A 16,573-nucleotide genomic window follows, 5' to 3' on the forward strand; every position below is an offset into this window, starting at 1 on the left:
GCCTCCATCAGTACAACTACATTGCACAGTCTGTACTCACTTTGTTTACCATTACCTGCACTCTAGTTTGATGACACACAGCGTGTTCAGAAGAAGTCCAGATTTTTCTGGATCCCAAGGAAAAAAAAAGGTAGGGAGAATGTGTGCTCAGGTACAACATTGCTAGCCAGATCCTCAACAGGTGTAAATCAACATGCCACTGAAGTTATACTGATTTATGCCTGCTAAGAGACTCCTATTTTGGTCCTTGTAAACCTTTTACATTATGTATATAGACACAATAAATAAAATGCACAGACAGACCATAATCAGGGAGCAGAGATAGAGAATTATTGCTGTTCTAGCAGGGAAAGCCCAGTACTAAGGTTGTTGCTGATAGATGTTCTCAAACATCCCTGCCAGGGAGACGGGCTAACACCACACTCTGCTGACATTTCTACTTCTTCTCACCTAAAGCTGCAGTTGTACTACTCAGCTTCTGCTGGAAAAGATACCAGCACCACAGTGAAGTGGGTTTTCTTATTTGTACTGAGTTCAGCAGGTTTTTGCTTAGCCCTTGTATTTCCGCTTCAGGATCTTTTATTTTATTGTTTTGGCAAGTATACTTTCTCAAATTTAATCCCTTTATTGAATTTTTACACTTGGTTAACTCTCAAAAGAGATATTCCAAACAAAGTATAAATAAGTAAATGCAAGAACATTTTAAAAAAAACACAAAAAACCCCAAGAAAAATTATTTGCAAATTACCCTCAGCTTGAAAAAAAGGTGTCTTTCTCACTTCAACACACTTCACCCCATCACCCCACTGGCAGGGACACTCCTGCTTCATTCCAGAGGAGAAAGGTTTGTTCATCCATTGGAGAGTCATGGTTACTTCATCCAGGAAAAGGAGACTGATTTAGTACTTAGAAGGCGTCTCTAGTAGCCAAGAGACCTGAATATACCAAGTTGGTCATGGTAACTATAGTAATGGACCATGTGCACACTCTTAGCCTGTCTCAGTCTCAAAATCCTGTGACCTGCAGTGCTACCAAATGTCTTCTGGCAAAAAATGCTGTGATATGTTCCAAGGTTTCTGCTTCCAGCTACCCACGATAGTCCTCTGCCAGAGACCAACACTGCCTGGAACTACGGGCAAAACAGAGCCATGCACTTACTGAAAATCCAACACATTTTCTTATATTGTCAATGAGCTGAGCTGGGCATGTCCTGAGTCACAAGCAGAAGTTTCATCTGAATGACCGGTTTGCAAGAGGGGTCACCACTGGTTGAAGGTTTGACACCACTGCTATATTTAGATTAGTAGTTCTGTCACCACCTAAACAAAAAAATTTAAGTTGTGCTGCCTCACAACTAAGCCAATATAAATGTGCAGAAACAGTTACTAGAGCTCAGCTGATAAGCAATAATTTGCTATTCCACAATTCTTTACTAATATGCTTCATTCCTCAGCAAGGCCAGTTTTATCTACCTGTTTTTTGGTTTCCACCTTAAAAGCTGTAATAAAGCTTACTAATTTGTTAAGCACTCAAGAAGTCTTTTGCAGAAATGTGCTATAGCTGTGCAAAATGTTGTTGTTACAGCCTAAGAACTCAAACAAGACCATTCAAGGCATTTGGAGCATCGCACTTCCTCTGCCCACTGTGAGCTGAACATCCCTCAAAAGCATCACCAGAATATAGCTCCTTAAACATCAATTGTAGTGCTTCATTTCAATGACCTCAAATTCTTAATGCCTTATAACAGTAATATTTTGTGCTGAAATAGACACTGTCCTGTTAGAATATTTCATTCTCATTTACCATGTCCCAAGAAATAAAATGCTTCATGTTCCCAGCCCTGCCGCCATGTTCAGGTAAGTGGAATTGAGAGGAGAAATAATAATCAGAGATCACAAATGATAAGAAATACGTTCTTTCACTTTTACTAATCTTCCATATCTTGAAATGGAAAAACCTTTAAAACTTTATGGTTTCTATCGCAACTGTTTCTTTTCAAAATTCATCTTCCAAAAAATTCTCTTTCATGCTGAATTTCAGCGAGTTTAAAAAACTGATTACCTTACAGTTACCTTTTCAGACTGTTTTTAAATTTCTGATGACAAAATACACATTTTAAGTAACACCACCGCATTTGGGGGTACAATTCAGGGGAGAATTTTATCCATTTTTAAAGCAATTAATTGATTGGTAAAAAGCTGCTTGTTATGTTGCAGCAAAGCTGCTATTTACAGAAGAAACAATATGGAATTACAATGATGAGATCTATGGCAACCAGGTGTTCGGTGTGATGCCTGCCTGAGGCAATCCAGTGTTGTGGAAAAGAAATCCATGGAGGAAGATCTGCAAAGGCAGTGGAGCTCAAAGATAAACCTTGAAGAAGCATGGGTGGGAGGAGAAAAGGCCAGCGGGTGGCTTAGAGTGCCTGAGAGAATTTACGGACAGTTAGGAGAATATTTTGGAGTTGCAGGTAAAGGCGGCTCCTGGAATGGAGAAAAGCAACTCAAGTGGCAAAGCAGGGAGGGAGACGAGCTGATGAAAGTGAAGGACAATGACAGGACAAGCAATAACAGTGGAGTATACACTTAGGCTGGTCATTAAAAGGTTTCTAATACAAGAGAAATGAGGTATTTTCAAAGGTAATACCTAAGGCAGAGTATCCCTGTTCTGCTAAAACTGTAAAGCTACGAACAAGGTGATATTATGTACTGCATGAAACAACAGCAGCTAGACTCTGTGACCCAGGAACTTCTCTCCAATGCCTTGTTCCCATGAACAAAAATCACATAGGAAGAAAGAAAAGTGCTGTATATACTAACTCCAATTACTGCTTATCACCTATTCTTCCTTACCATGTTCTTGGCTCCTTTCACAGCCTGTTAATCCCAACTTTTTGCCTTGCTGGAAAGACTTCTCTTCTAACAGACCTGCCTTGGAACTGTCAAACCCCTCATACTAAAAAGAAGTCAGATTTCCATCATGATATTCTGTGATTACAAGAGTATGAGGACAATCCAGAATACCACAATATTTGGAAGCTAATGTACTTACGACCATCCACTGTCTTTGCCTCCAGGTGGACGAGATCAGGCTCTCTACCAGATCCCATCATAGACCTGTAAAAGACAGATGATACCAAGGCGTTAAAAACAACAGATACCATGTATGTCTGAGATTTTAATTCCACAGGAGATCCTGTTTAGCTGGACCTAAACTCATACAAGTAAGAGCTGGTAATTTTGAAAGCATTTTTGAGTTTTCCCTAAAATAAACTTGAAAAGAAACTTGGAAAGAAATTCTACCATTTTATCAAATCGATGCCATTGTACTTATGAGTTCTTTATTTCTGAATCCTTCACTCCTTTCCACCTGGAGACTTGTTTCTGTTCTCATTGGTGCCTGACATTTTGATGTGTCTCCTGGTTTGGTCAGAAGGATGCATTGCAGTTCTGGGTGGGATACAGAAGACTTTAATTGATGTGATAATAGTGTTTGCCAGCATACTAATTATAGCTGTTCCTTTATATTGGACTTTTTATGCACATTGCTTAATTGACACTTTTAATGATCAATATTACCTCATTAATTAAGAAATTTTAAAAACCCATTTCATCCTGAGACATTTTATCACTTCTAATCTAATAAAAACAGTGTTCCATTAATAAAAGAAATATCAGATTGACTCAGAAAATGACTGTTTGTTCACTCTGAATTAACAAGTAAGAACATAAAGACATTGAGCGCTGCATATCAGGGGTTTATGGATTCAAGCTTTGCTTCCATTGTTGAGGTTCCCCTGGACTGGCACTGCTGGCCTTGACAACTCCCTTGGACGGTTCAAATGGCCAGTAGTTTGATGGACAGTCTGAATTATGGCAGTACTGACTGCAAGTATGTGCCAATCCCGTTGTACAGCAGCCTCGGCAGCATCCTGACAATCGACCTTGTTTCTGGTCTTGGTCCCATCATCCAATTCATAATCCTAGATTAAGGCTAAAGGTTAAACAACCAGTTTCTTGTTAGATGCCCGACCTGCATGTTAATAGATGCATGAGGGAAGAGAAACATTCATTTCCAGCGATAGACAAATTAGATGCTGTTCTGTTCAAAGCCTCATTATTTTTCAGGAAATCAAAAGTGAGGTTCAAACAGTGATTTAGACCTTAATTCAGTTCCCACTGACTGCAATCAGAGGCAGCCCCAGCCTTTAATCATCATGCGCATTAACTAATAACCATTATAAAAATGTTAACAATAACAAGACTATTTGTGTTCTGATTAAACCTTAGCTTTGCTTGACAAAATCTGTAACAATTCTCTAGCTAGAAAAGGTTTGAATTTTTTGTTCTCCTTTGCTGGGGACTGGAAGTTTCAGAAAAGACTCTGAGCCAGCATTGCTTTCACCTCTCCTCAATTTTTAATAACATTTATGGCAAAGTCTTTTTCTCCTAAACATTCAACTTCCATTTAAAATCTCTTCTTCCTGATAATGGACACCAAGTGGGTGGGAAAGGAGTACCTTCCTAGGGCATTTTTCCTTTACCTGCTATCATCAGCAGATTTAGGGCCAAAATGCTGGACCTGAGAGTTACATTTCAGTTCAAGATAGATAGATGCCAGTGACAAACAGCTCTAAAAAACTGCAGAAGGACTAAGCTTGTAATTTGTCATATCTCCTTTTTATTCTTGTTTATTCAAGCGGGCTTTAAGCACACCTGGAACTGAGTAATTGCAGAAGACACAGTACAGCTTTGTCAATGCATTCCTCCTCCTGACCTCACACAGCCCCATGGGGATGTGAACTCTCCAAAGAAACAAGGATTATATTCCATGGATTTGAACACTTTGTCTCTTCAGAGGCACACAACAATGGTATTCATCCAGCAAAGAACTTGTTGCCCTAGTTAAAGCCTGTGAGTCTACAGCCAGGTGCTTTGTGAGTTTGCTCCTCACAGTGCTATTCTGACCCCAAGAAACACCTCTATTGCATCTTCTCAAAGATAGCTAATTCAGAATGAGATGTCTCGCTGATGGATGGGACGTGATTGTTGCTGTTGTTTTCACTTGTGGTATGAGCCATAATTTACATCAAACTCTTAAATGTCTTAAAAGAAGCATATAAATATCTGGACCCACCAAGCCCTGAAAGTTAGAAGGCTACAGCTGTAGTGACCTGCATATTAAGTTAGAAGGCTACAGCTGTAGTGACCTGCATATTACTTAGTCTTACACTACAAAAGTCAGTAGTGGGACTGCAGAAGCTTCAACTCAAAGTAGAATTAAGCCATCAATTGTCCCAAGGATGTACGGAACAAGGATGGCTGAAACACGACTGGTGATAAACATTATTCATCTACTCAAGGGCTTCCTTTCTTTTGATATCTCCTAACCCCTGCAAATTAGAAATGTGATGACAAATGAAGAAAAAAGCTAAGGTGCAGGGAATCTAGGGGCGTTCCTAAAGTCAAACAGGACATCTGAGGTAGAGACAAGAACCATATCCAGGTCTTCCTATCTGCTAGATCTTTCTTCCTACCTTAGAAAATACACATTCCATTACGTTGATATATAATAGGCTTAATTCACTTGTGACAGCACAAGGTCACAGTCAGGCCCATAATATTAAATGATAACATGAACAATCAGTTGCAAAGGACAGGCAAAATACAAATATGTATCTGCTCAAATCAATATTAGCTGTACACAGCTGACATCTAGAAACATATCACTCCCATCTGGATTCTGCTGAGAGCTTACTGACTAGAATTTTTTTTTTTAATTTTTAAAGCCCATGACATCAGTATGAAACAAAATGAATAAACCCAACTAATTACAAATAAATTCCAGTCCTGACTGGAGATTTGAAGGTTCTTATGCCAAAACTAGAGCCCTCAATAAATACAAGCTTCACACGTGGAAGAAGGATTTGCCACACACATGATAGGTTCGCCATAGATAACACCAAAGCCTCAAACTCAGTGTTTCTAACTTGATACAACTGCCTGCTCTACTTCATTATCTTTTATGCACATGGTCAATGCAACCTGGTCAATGTACACTTCAGAAGCTAATCAAGGAAAAGTGCTGTGCATTTGATAGCTTATAAACCAAGCACCCTGCAAAGAACTGGGGTATGGAGGAATAACTGATTTCTCTCAGAAGTTTCTCCAAAAATAAACTAGGGCAACAAATAAAGGATTTTAAAAAGCCAAGGGGAGTGCAAGGCAGTGATCCCACTGCCTTTATGTAGAAGATGCTCACATTATGAAAAATGTAGGACCCCCACAGTCCTATTACAAAGTTGCTTCCTAAAATTTTAATCACATCAAGCCTGCTAAATAGTCATTTGCACTTGAGAGCTTCACAAATCGATATCACTGGCTGCAGCGCAGTAATTGCTCTGAATGCAGATTCTACATCCACCGTGAGAAGCAGCACAGGGAAAAGACCCCAAATCATCCTCTGTTTTAGAACTAGGCTGAACTAAACAAAAGCAGCCTGGCACTGACCATTGCACAGCAAATGCTAGTTGGCATATTTCTGTAGTGACCAACCCCTTGCCATCTCTCTCTCTGAAACATTTCAAAAACCTTGGCTTCCTTGGCCTGTCAGCTCTTCTGAGCCAAGGAAATTCAATAGAGACCCTGTTATCCTGAGGTTTCCACCTCTTCTATCTTTTTTCACTTCTAGGGACAAAAGCAATTGTTTATGGATGCTGGGAACTGATGAGGCTTGCAAGGCAGTCAGACCACTCAGAAATGCAAAAAGGCATCATTGTGAAGACAGCAAAAGCTTCCACTTGGTATACTTAATTTAAAACTACCGTTTTTCATAAACAAAGAACCAGACAATAAGGGCTCCATCTCAAGGGTTTATGCATTCTGGAAAGTAGCTTTGGGTGCCTTTGGGTTTGGATGCTTGACTTCAGACACAGTCACACCATATCTGGGACTACACGCACAAGAAACTTGATGGCAAACTTTTCATACGTATTCCTTGTATCATACATGCTCACAGCAGCCAAGATCAAAGGTCTTTTAACCTAAGCAATAAAAGACAACATTATTTTACAGAATTTTCAGTGCAAATAGCCCAGAATGAAAGGTTGGAAGAACAGAAATGCTACCATGCCCTTTGCACAGACAGAACTAGTGTGAATGTTGTTCATTCTTTATATGAGGACAGAGATGTTATGCAGCTTTCCCACGTCTCTGAGCAAATTAACAAGTGCAGAATCGGGACTCCTACAACCAACCCTCACCTTCCTTTGGGGGAAACAGGTCTGATTTCTTCATGCAGTGAAGGATGGCAGATAAATGACAGATAACAGCATGACTCTACTAAGGTGGGTGGAATGAAAATCCACACAGTTCTGGCCATTTTGAGCTTATCAACACTGACTCAGAGTAGGTTAGAAGTGGCTGCAATGCAATACCAAACAGAAAAGTGACACATCGCTTGGAAAATCTAGTTAGATCCCTCATCACTAAAAATGCTCATTTGCCTCTATGCCCTCTCTTCCCCTTTCCACAACCTGGACAATAGACTCTAGTTGCATTCTACAGATGACTTTGTGCTTAACGTGCTATCTATTTTGAGATTTCTCCTGACCTTCAGCATTCCTTCTTCCCAGTCCCAATTTGAGCACACCTCCATCTCCACATATACTGCATTACATAGAAAGACTAATTAGCTGCAACAGACAGGTGGAAGAGAGAACATACTCTCAGAGATCCTTATGCCAAAGTTGTCCTATGAACATAAATATTCTAAAAAGCTTTATCCTGTCACAATAGAGTTATAAAGTTGCTCTGTTCAGCACATGATAATGGCTTTGTAATTCAATTATTGGTAGAATTTGCCTTTGGGGATTTATCTTCCTTTAGCCTCAGCACTCATGCAAATCCCTTATCGTAAATCTTGCCAATGCAAAACCAGCTCCCCCACTGCCTCTGGGACACATCCTGCCACTTCACGTTAAAAACCTGACAGCTTATTCCAACTTAGTGAATGGCAGGGTTTTGGTTTTGTTTTAAAGGACAGAAGGAAAACAATAGTGGGTGACGTTCATGGAGTCCTCAGTAGCATCAGTTTTTTGGTTCCACTTATGCCTCTGTAACACTCTAAATCCTAATTGCCATTCATAAAAATAGTAACATGTAGCACTGAACAGGGAGCTTTTTGTCCAAGATACGAAAGTACTTGACAATCAACCTTTAGGAACCTTCCCTGCATGCTACTGATTTGTTCAAGACCTATGGAAAAGCACAGGACCAGCAGACCAAGTTAGAAATAGGGGTTGAGGAAAATTTTTGTTCTCAGCTTTATAGATAAACTCCAATGATTAGTCAAGAGCACAGGAACCTCATTGATTTGACAAAGATCACACAGTTGTTATGTGGCATAGACAAAACTAGAGCCTGAGAGTCCTCCAGGCTCCTTTTTCTTTTACTACTATACTGACTCCATGAGGACTTTGCAGATACTCTCTGTTCCTTTTTTTTGCTTGCAGAGGTCAGTGAATCTGCCCCAGGGAGCTTAGTGTGGGAGGAAATTCTCGTGGTTTCTTTAGTTCAGTCCCTATTATGTGAAATTTTACAGATTTTACTATTCCTGGAACATACTTTAAAGATTGCTTTCTAGTTTTAACATCTCTTAACCATATTCTCCTGACATGTTTTAGAAGCAAAGGGCCAGATTCCATACAGGCATAAATCAGCACTTCATTTCTTTATATCTGGCCAATAAATCTCCCCTGACAATAATATAATCAGATTTTCCCTGCTACATCTCTGCACTATTCTTTCCCACATTGTCGAATTAGATGAAATGATATAATTTTGTGCAATTCAACTGGCAGCCACTGGGCCAAATCCATCCTATGGTATGCTTTACTCACTTTGTCACCTTTTCTCTAGAACTGATGGAAAATAGCAGTGCAGTGAGTAAAGCACCTCACAACACTGACCCAGAAAAACAGGTGGCTGTTGCTGCTAACGCTAAAATAGATGAGTAGGTAAATGGGGGTAGTAGTGTGATTTCCAGGCCATGGGGAGTCACTTCTACTCTCACCACCATTTTTTACAACCCTAGGCAGGATTATCCACAGCCTTCCACCCCATGATGTCCACATACCCCACAGCTTCGAGGACAGTAGCAAACCAAGCCTTCTTCCCCGCTGCACTAACACCACAGCTCTGTGGGAAGCTCCACAGAGGAAACTTGGCTAAAACTCTGAAATAGATGGATGTGAATTCTCAGGGACGTAGGTATCTATTGCCAGTAATGCTGCACGGGAGGAATGTCTTAAAATGAGGATCTAAACTAAGTGGATAAAATTCAATTACCAGGACTAGATCCTGATTTTAAGATAGTCCTCCTGTTCTACATCTCTTTTTCATATATTGCAGGAAACTTAAGACATTATACTGGCTTGAAGGGAGAAAAGGAGGAAGGTACCCTCTAGTTATAGTGTCCAAACTCAGCTCCCTGATATAATGGACCAAACCTACCTGATTTACTGCTTCTCTGCTGGTACCGTCTAATAGGATCACAGTTTCCCACTGTGTTAAGACGCGTGTTTCTGGCTTCTTATAGTGCTGTGGCCCAGTCAGTATGCGCTGGAGGAGGCCAGGATGTAATTTACAGCAAGAGTGAAAAGTCAACTCTGGTAACACAGTATGCTGCTCATTAAACATACAACAGAAAAACCTTCCTGATGTAGATCTAGACAAATCCACAGCTAACCACTATGCAACTGCCTCACCTTCTCAAGGGCTGCCCTTTATAGGTGCAAACGGGAAAATCAGTTTCTTAGTCCAATGCCCGTTGAAGACTGACAAGTTCCAGGGTCCTGCGTAGCACTGCAGGCTTCTGCTACTGAGTAACCCCAAAATCAAGATTTTGAGCCTGGTATATGGATGCCTGCCTACTTCTGCAAATCTCTGATGGGGGGAAGTGGAAGATGGGAGAGAAGCTGAAGCTTGTGGGAGTCTGTACTCGTTTATAAAGTATCTCTGGATAATTTTTTAAGATAAATCAGCTGAATTGGGAAACCCAAAATACACCAACCTATGCATCAATCAGACTGGGGCCTCTCAGTCCCAAAAGGCTTATTCAGGTGAATATACTTCTCCCTATTCACAACTAGAGGACAAGATTCTAAGGGGAGGAGGAGGTCAGAATCAGGTAAATGGTCAAGATGCTATTCAGTTATGACTTTTAGGAGAACATTCAAGTTACTATTTAACCCCCATCTTTAGAGTCCCCATGATAATCAAACAGGGTTGAGAACACTTTTTCTCTCACATAGGGGAACTCTGCCAAACTAAGGATTTGGGACTGAGGAGTTAGATTTTGCTCTGACAAATCTTGATTTGTTTATGAGTAACAAGTTCTCTCAAGAGACTACTGGGACCAGAGAATCTGGTTATTATAGACTCAGAGGACCAGAGGGCTATCAACCTCTGCTGTGTGACTTTGGGCATTTTTCTCAGCCTCATCTAGGGAAGAAAGATATGTATTTTGGATATCAGTTTCTTAAGAACTAAAACTTATTATAAATCCAAAGAGTCTAAATGAGCTTTTCACAGCAACAGAAAGACGATGCTGCACGTCTTTTTTCTGTCCTTGCTGACCCACATGGGGCTGGCAAGTTTGTATCTCTGGAAGCCAGACAGGAATAAAATCCTAATTCCCAAGATACACCTGAGAGATTTCAGCCTTCATTTGTTCCAAAAACAAAGAGGTACATCAGGGTCCAGCTGTCTGAGAACTGTAAGCAGAGATTTTCACTAAATCCATAGAAAAGCCAGTGAGATCTTTAGTGAACACTGCCAACTGAGAGTATGCTTCCTTGCTCCCTGGCTGGGCAGGATGTAACACTGACCTTTCTGGTGAGAAAATGGTAAATATCAGGGGCACTGAATGGTGACAAAGTGCTCTAATGTGTGTCACTCGCCATCAGTAATGTTAGCAGCAGCAGCAGCATGGTAAGGGCCAAGGAAAGGCAGTTTCAGACTTGCTCATCACTCGGGTCCCTGGCAGCATTGCTTGCCTGTAGCTCATCTGTATCTTTAGGCTGGCAGCCATGAAGCTGCCTAAAAATATTAGCAAGGTAATAGCAGCCTGTGTTATAGAGGCTCGGACCTTCAGTCTGACTTTATCCCAAAGTCAAACTGGAAGCAAATGTGTGGTGTTCAATTCAGAAAAAAAAAAGGATTCAATCAGTCAGTTGCTTAATTCAGGTCTCCTGAAAACTGTCATGGGTTCCTCTGCGATGTGCCCCTCTCCACCTTATTTAAGCTATGAAATACATATATTTTTAATTAAATTTCTAGTATACTTCAACTCATCGGGTATGGCTTGTGTGTTAGATCTAGCGGTTGATTTTCTGGACAGGCTGTTACAATGCCCTTTGATTGGCATCTTCCCTGTCAGCCTCCAGCAGTTGCCCTGCAGTGATTAAAAGGTCTTGTTCAGCAATACACAGCATCATTTGTAAACAGCCCAGATACCATGCCATTTAAATTGCCTCAGCCCACCTGGGTGGGTGTGCAAATCTCACCAAGCCAAGATCTGACAAGAACACTGGGACAGTTCTCCCAGCTTGCTCCAACTGCTTGAATATAATGAAGTTTTTAAGAGGGCTTTGACACTTCTTTCCCTTGATTTTCAGCTCTTTCAGCTGCTCCGATGAACACAGTCAGAGCTTTTAAAATACAGTCTCTAGCCTCCTCTGGAAAAGAAAAGATATATACTCTATAATTCTACTCTGAAGATTAACTTTCTTTGCCATTGCTCATAAAAGAAACACAAATATAGCCCTATCTACTCATCTGTCCTCCCAGCTGCTTACCAGTTTATCTTTTTCTCCCTTTCTGTGTGTGTGCATATCTTTGTATTGTTTGAGGGGAAAGGTTGGTTGGCTGCTTTTTTACAATGTTTGCATCCATTTTCTTCTCCTCCTCATACTCAGAAAAAACATGACAGAGTGGAGACATAGCAACACCTCTTACCAAACTGACATAACTCCTGTAATTTCTTCAGGGAATCATTAACATCATGGGCACATGACCCTACTAGAAATGAGATATGCTATGATATGTTTTTACTTCCAATCAGCCTGCTACACCTATGAAGTGCATGAAAGCCCTGAGCTGTATTTTTTGTCTAATCAAGACAGTTACCTCGGAATCATAGAATGGTTTGGGTTGAAATGGACTTTTAAAGACAATCTAGTCCGACCCCCTGCCATGGGCAGCGACATCTTTCACTACATCTGGTTGTTCAAAGCCCCATCCATCCTGATCTTGAACGCTTCCAGGGATGGGGCATTCACAGCTTATCTGGGCAAATGTCTCACCACCCTCATAGTACAGAATTTCTTCCTTATATCTAATACAAATCCACCCTCTTTAATTTTAAAACTGTTCCCTCTTGTGCTATGACTACAGTCCCTGTACCAGTAGAGTCTCTCCATTTTTACTGTAGGCCCCCTTTAAGTACTGAACAGCCACAATATGGTCCCCCTGGAGCCTTCTCTTCTCCAGGCTGAACAACCCCAGCTCTCCCAGCCTTTCTTCATAGGAGACGTGTTCCAGCCCTCTCATCATTAAAGCTCTCTGATCTTCTCGAAGTATGTATTCTGTATTTTTCCTACTTGCTTGCCTGGGTGCAATAGCCAAAGAAGTAAAAAAAAAAAAAAAAAAAAAAAAAAATTCAATAGCACTGATACAGTTAATGATTATAACTTGATAATATAATTTACTATCTGGGCTTTTCTATTGTTCATTTTATGCTAGTTTTTAAGACACTGCTGTTATTTGGCTTTATTACTCCCCCCCCCGCCTTAAGTTTTTCAAGGTTACATTATGATTAGAATTAGCTGAGAATCTTTTCAAAAAGTGTCTCATTTTGATTAAAAAATATTACATTTTGCAGACATTTTAATGAGCTTTTTAACCTCTTATTTCTGTTTTTTTCATGGCCAGCTCTAATTGTGATACCTTGACTTACTGACTTTTAGAAAATAATTTCTGGTTGAAGGCATGACTTGATCTGAGGACCAGAATAAAAATCTAGTCTTTAATGAGCAATTTCTGCATATGTATTTTGGCCATACTGAACTATATGCACTTTGACTACTGTTTTTGCAACTACTGGTCACAAATATTTGGATTTGCAAGTCACAAGGTATCACTGTTGAACTTTGACTAGATGACTGGACCACTTTAAAAAAGCAAGAAAAAAAGTAAAGTAATTCCCAATATGACTGATTGACTGATTGTGTTCACATTTGTATTCACTATAAACCAGCGCCTTTGCCAGCAAAATTCCACCATAGGAATGTATGCTGAAAATCACCAAGTATCAGAAAAATAAACTCAGAAGTATTTAAATAAAGCATTTATCCAACTCTTTTAACTAACATCTACTGCATTCTATTCCCCTAATGCCAACTACATTAGTAAACACTGTGCTATCAGCAATAATCCATGTATATTAACTTGCTGTTTCTGTATTACCCTGCTGAACTAATACTGCTTAGAATACTCCTTCCTAGTAATCAGGGTATTTTCATAGAGCACAGTTCTAGAATTGCTAAGCACCTTGATAACTTTCATGCATTCTTCTGTCACAGTACATTTAACAGCAAAATCTCAAGAACTTGCCAGAGAAATAATAAAAACCATGAAAACTGTTGATACAATGTAGAACTGCAGTGTCTTGGGGTTGTATGCAGTGTGGATTCTTTTATGTTTCCGTTAGACACATAACATACAGTTGACTCTCTGAGTGGATTATGCTTTCCTCAGTATACCACTTTCACATACCTAGATTATGCAGATATGTGATAAGATACATGAATTATAGCAATTATTAGAGGTGTCAGTTTTACAGTAGCCCATCACTAAAGCCTGCCCAGCACAAATGTGTCCTCACAACCTTTTAATGAGGTAGAGAATTACAGATCCCTTTTTCCTCCTTGCTTTTTTTTTTTTTTTTTAAGATAAGAAAATTCCAGTCACCCCTCATTCTAAAGGATTAAGTTTATCTGCTGTTGTGGTTTAACCCCAGCCATCCCCCATCTGATATCTTCCTCCACAGAGTGACATAACAATCTCTTTCATCACAAGTGTGGATGTCAGGGCATCACTTAGAGCGGTAGGTGGAAGAATGAAAAGGGGGAACAGAGGAGCTCTGAACAAAGATTCTATGTTCATGTTAATGACTCCTCTTAATGAAACAGAGGATACAAGAATACAAAATACATATGAGCTACAAGGAGCTGAGTTGTCTCTACACAGTGTTTTCTCGGAGTTACGCAGTAGGCATCAGTAGATTGCTTTGATGTTGTTCTTCAGGGGATTAAATTTCTCTGGGATGGTAGTAGGAGGGGGTGTTTCACAGAGCAGCCAAAAATAAGTGAATAAAAAAGAAAATTCTCTTGGAAACAGATATAAGAAATGCAGCTGTAAAAGACACTACTGTTTCTCTGACATCATTTACAGGCAGAGCCTTCTCAAGACTAAAACTAGCAAGCTCAGTGGTGTTTATTTGCAAGACTTAAAGTGACCCACAAACTATTTACAAGACCACATAACGGAGTAAAATGGCAATTAAAATATCTGTGAGCAATCAGGAAAATGCACCTTTGCTTTCATCAACCATTTGAATCTGTTTAAGTGTCTTTAAAGTCTTCCAGATGTTCCTTCCCTGTCAAAAGAAGCAGCGTTAAGTAAACACAGCCTCAAGAAGCCCTGATGCCAAAAGCTTTGCTCTGTGTCTTCCTGATCTGTCCCAGCGTCTTCCTGAAAAGTCCCAGTTTAGATAGTCCTAGAAGCAGTCTGTATTAAAGCAACTCCTCAGCCTTCCTTAGATATTGGAATATAGCCCTCATTCTCTGGACAATACAGCTGTGTCCTGGTTGATCTCTTCAAAACCACTTGATTTAGAGAAAGCACCAGGAACAGGAGAGAGTATCCCCACAGTCTTCTTTCCTTGAAAAGTTGTGACTTCAGGACATTTTCCTTCACTATTCCTTTCTGTTCTTAAGAATAACTGGAAGTCAGTCATCTGACTTTTCAGGTTGATTAGACTCTGCATATTTCTAAGCCAAAATGTATAATAATTAATCAAAAAAACCCCAACCACAGGGCACTGAGCAAGGCTCTACCCAACTTGCACATCAGCACTGGCTATAGAGCTGTTGCTGTAGAAGTTTGGATTTCAACTGTACATCTGCACCCTCTTACGTCCCAGTTCTCTTTTGCTTTTCTTGCATGGGGAGTCAGCAGTGGCCACACTCTGAGAGCAAAGGGCCGACCTTCTGATTCAGCACTACAGTGCCTATTTTGTCCTCAGGTACTTGGCTGCACAGAAATGGAAATGCATAGAAAAGCCCATTGTTGCTCTCTGTAGTGTACATGTTCTCAATTACACATGCACAGCTCTGTTTTCTACTATGGATGGTTTTGAGGACAGAGAGTGTCCATATAATTGCAGCTAACAGTATTTTTTTCCCAAGGTGGTGACGATCATAATAAATAAGCCAGAATAAGATGCAACACTATCTCCACAAGTTGTATTATTTTTACTTTTGATAGCAGAAGTACAGTCTAGCTTACACTGAGGTGTGTTATGCAAGGGACATTTTGTTCAAGGTGAAAATACAGGCTTGCAGTTTCATGTTTTGTTTATGGCTGTAGGGAATTAGATGGGCGGTTGGAACATCTTTTCATCTTTTCAACTTACTCTTTGCCTTTGAAGCTCCATGCCTGAGTTCTCGTATTTGTTAGGTTCTAAGAGACCTTCAAAGTGTGAGCTCCATGGAAAGGGAAAATGAACGTTTTCATCATTATTCTTATTGCAGGCATCCATCAGCTCAATTCACAGTAAACCACTACTGTAAGTAACGATGGGAAACTTCAAGAGGTTTGGAGTGTAGTACAGGACACAGGGATCCAGGAACAGGGACATTCTTTCCAGCTTTCTAACCTCTTCAGTGAGTACAATTTTGTTGGATGTCTCAAAGACTGGGTTCCCAGATTTCTAGGACCTTCTGCTTTTATTAGCCCAGAAAAAAAACAAGAGATATGTGGGGCTGTGTGTTTGCATCTGACATTTTGAAACCCTGTTAGGAGTCCTGGAGAAAAGAAATAGGAGTGACATAAATATATATGCACCTATCTATACAGACACTCGCACAAAACCAAGTTTAAGTTAAAAATGGAATTTAGTTTGCAAAAGCTTCAGCTAACACAGATTCTGAGAAAGGATTAAAAAGCAGGAGCAGCAAACAAAATCTCTGGTATATCATTTGCAGACCAAATATAAATTCAACTTTGGAAGTAAATTTGACCTAGAGCTCTTACTTCTTCCATAAATTAAAAGAAAATATTTGACTGAACCACTCCTGAATCTTGATATGTTCAAACCCTGTGGTTTTGGCACAAACTTATAGTTTAGAAGTTACCATGGAGGTCTCATTTTAATCACCTGGTTCAGCTCATCCTGATTTCAAGATGACTATTTTATCAAAAGCTTCTCTTTTAAAGGCCAGATTCACAGG

The 16,573-nt window shown here is 40.0% G+C and overlaps 1 protein-coding gene across 4 annotated transcripts in view; it reads right to left on the bottom strand.

The window, feature by feature from the left end:
• SORCS1 (sortilin related VPS10 domain containing receptor 1) overlaps positions 1–16,573 on the bottom strand; it is a 308,841-nt gene that overhangs the window by 83,271 nt on the left and 208,997 nt on the right. For all 4 annotated transcript variants that reach the window (XM_069796931.1, XM_069796930.1, XM_069796929.1 and 1 more), the window contains exon 6: positions 3,052–3,116. In XM_069796931.1, coding sequence (XP_069653032.1) covers positions 3,052–3,116 — 65 coding nt within the window. The remainder of the gene's footprint in view (positions 1–3,051; positions 3,117–16,573) is intronic.

The sequence above is a fragment of the Haliaeetus albicilla genome, chromosome 11, assembly GCF_947461875.1.
Source record: "Haliaeetus albicilla chromosome 11, bHalAlb1.1, whole genome shotgun sequence".
NCBI classification, from domain to species: domain Eukaryota; kingdom Metazoa; phylum Chordata; class Aves; order Accipitriformes; family Accipitridae; genus Haliaeetus; species Haliaeetus albicilla.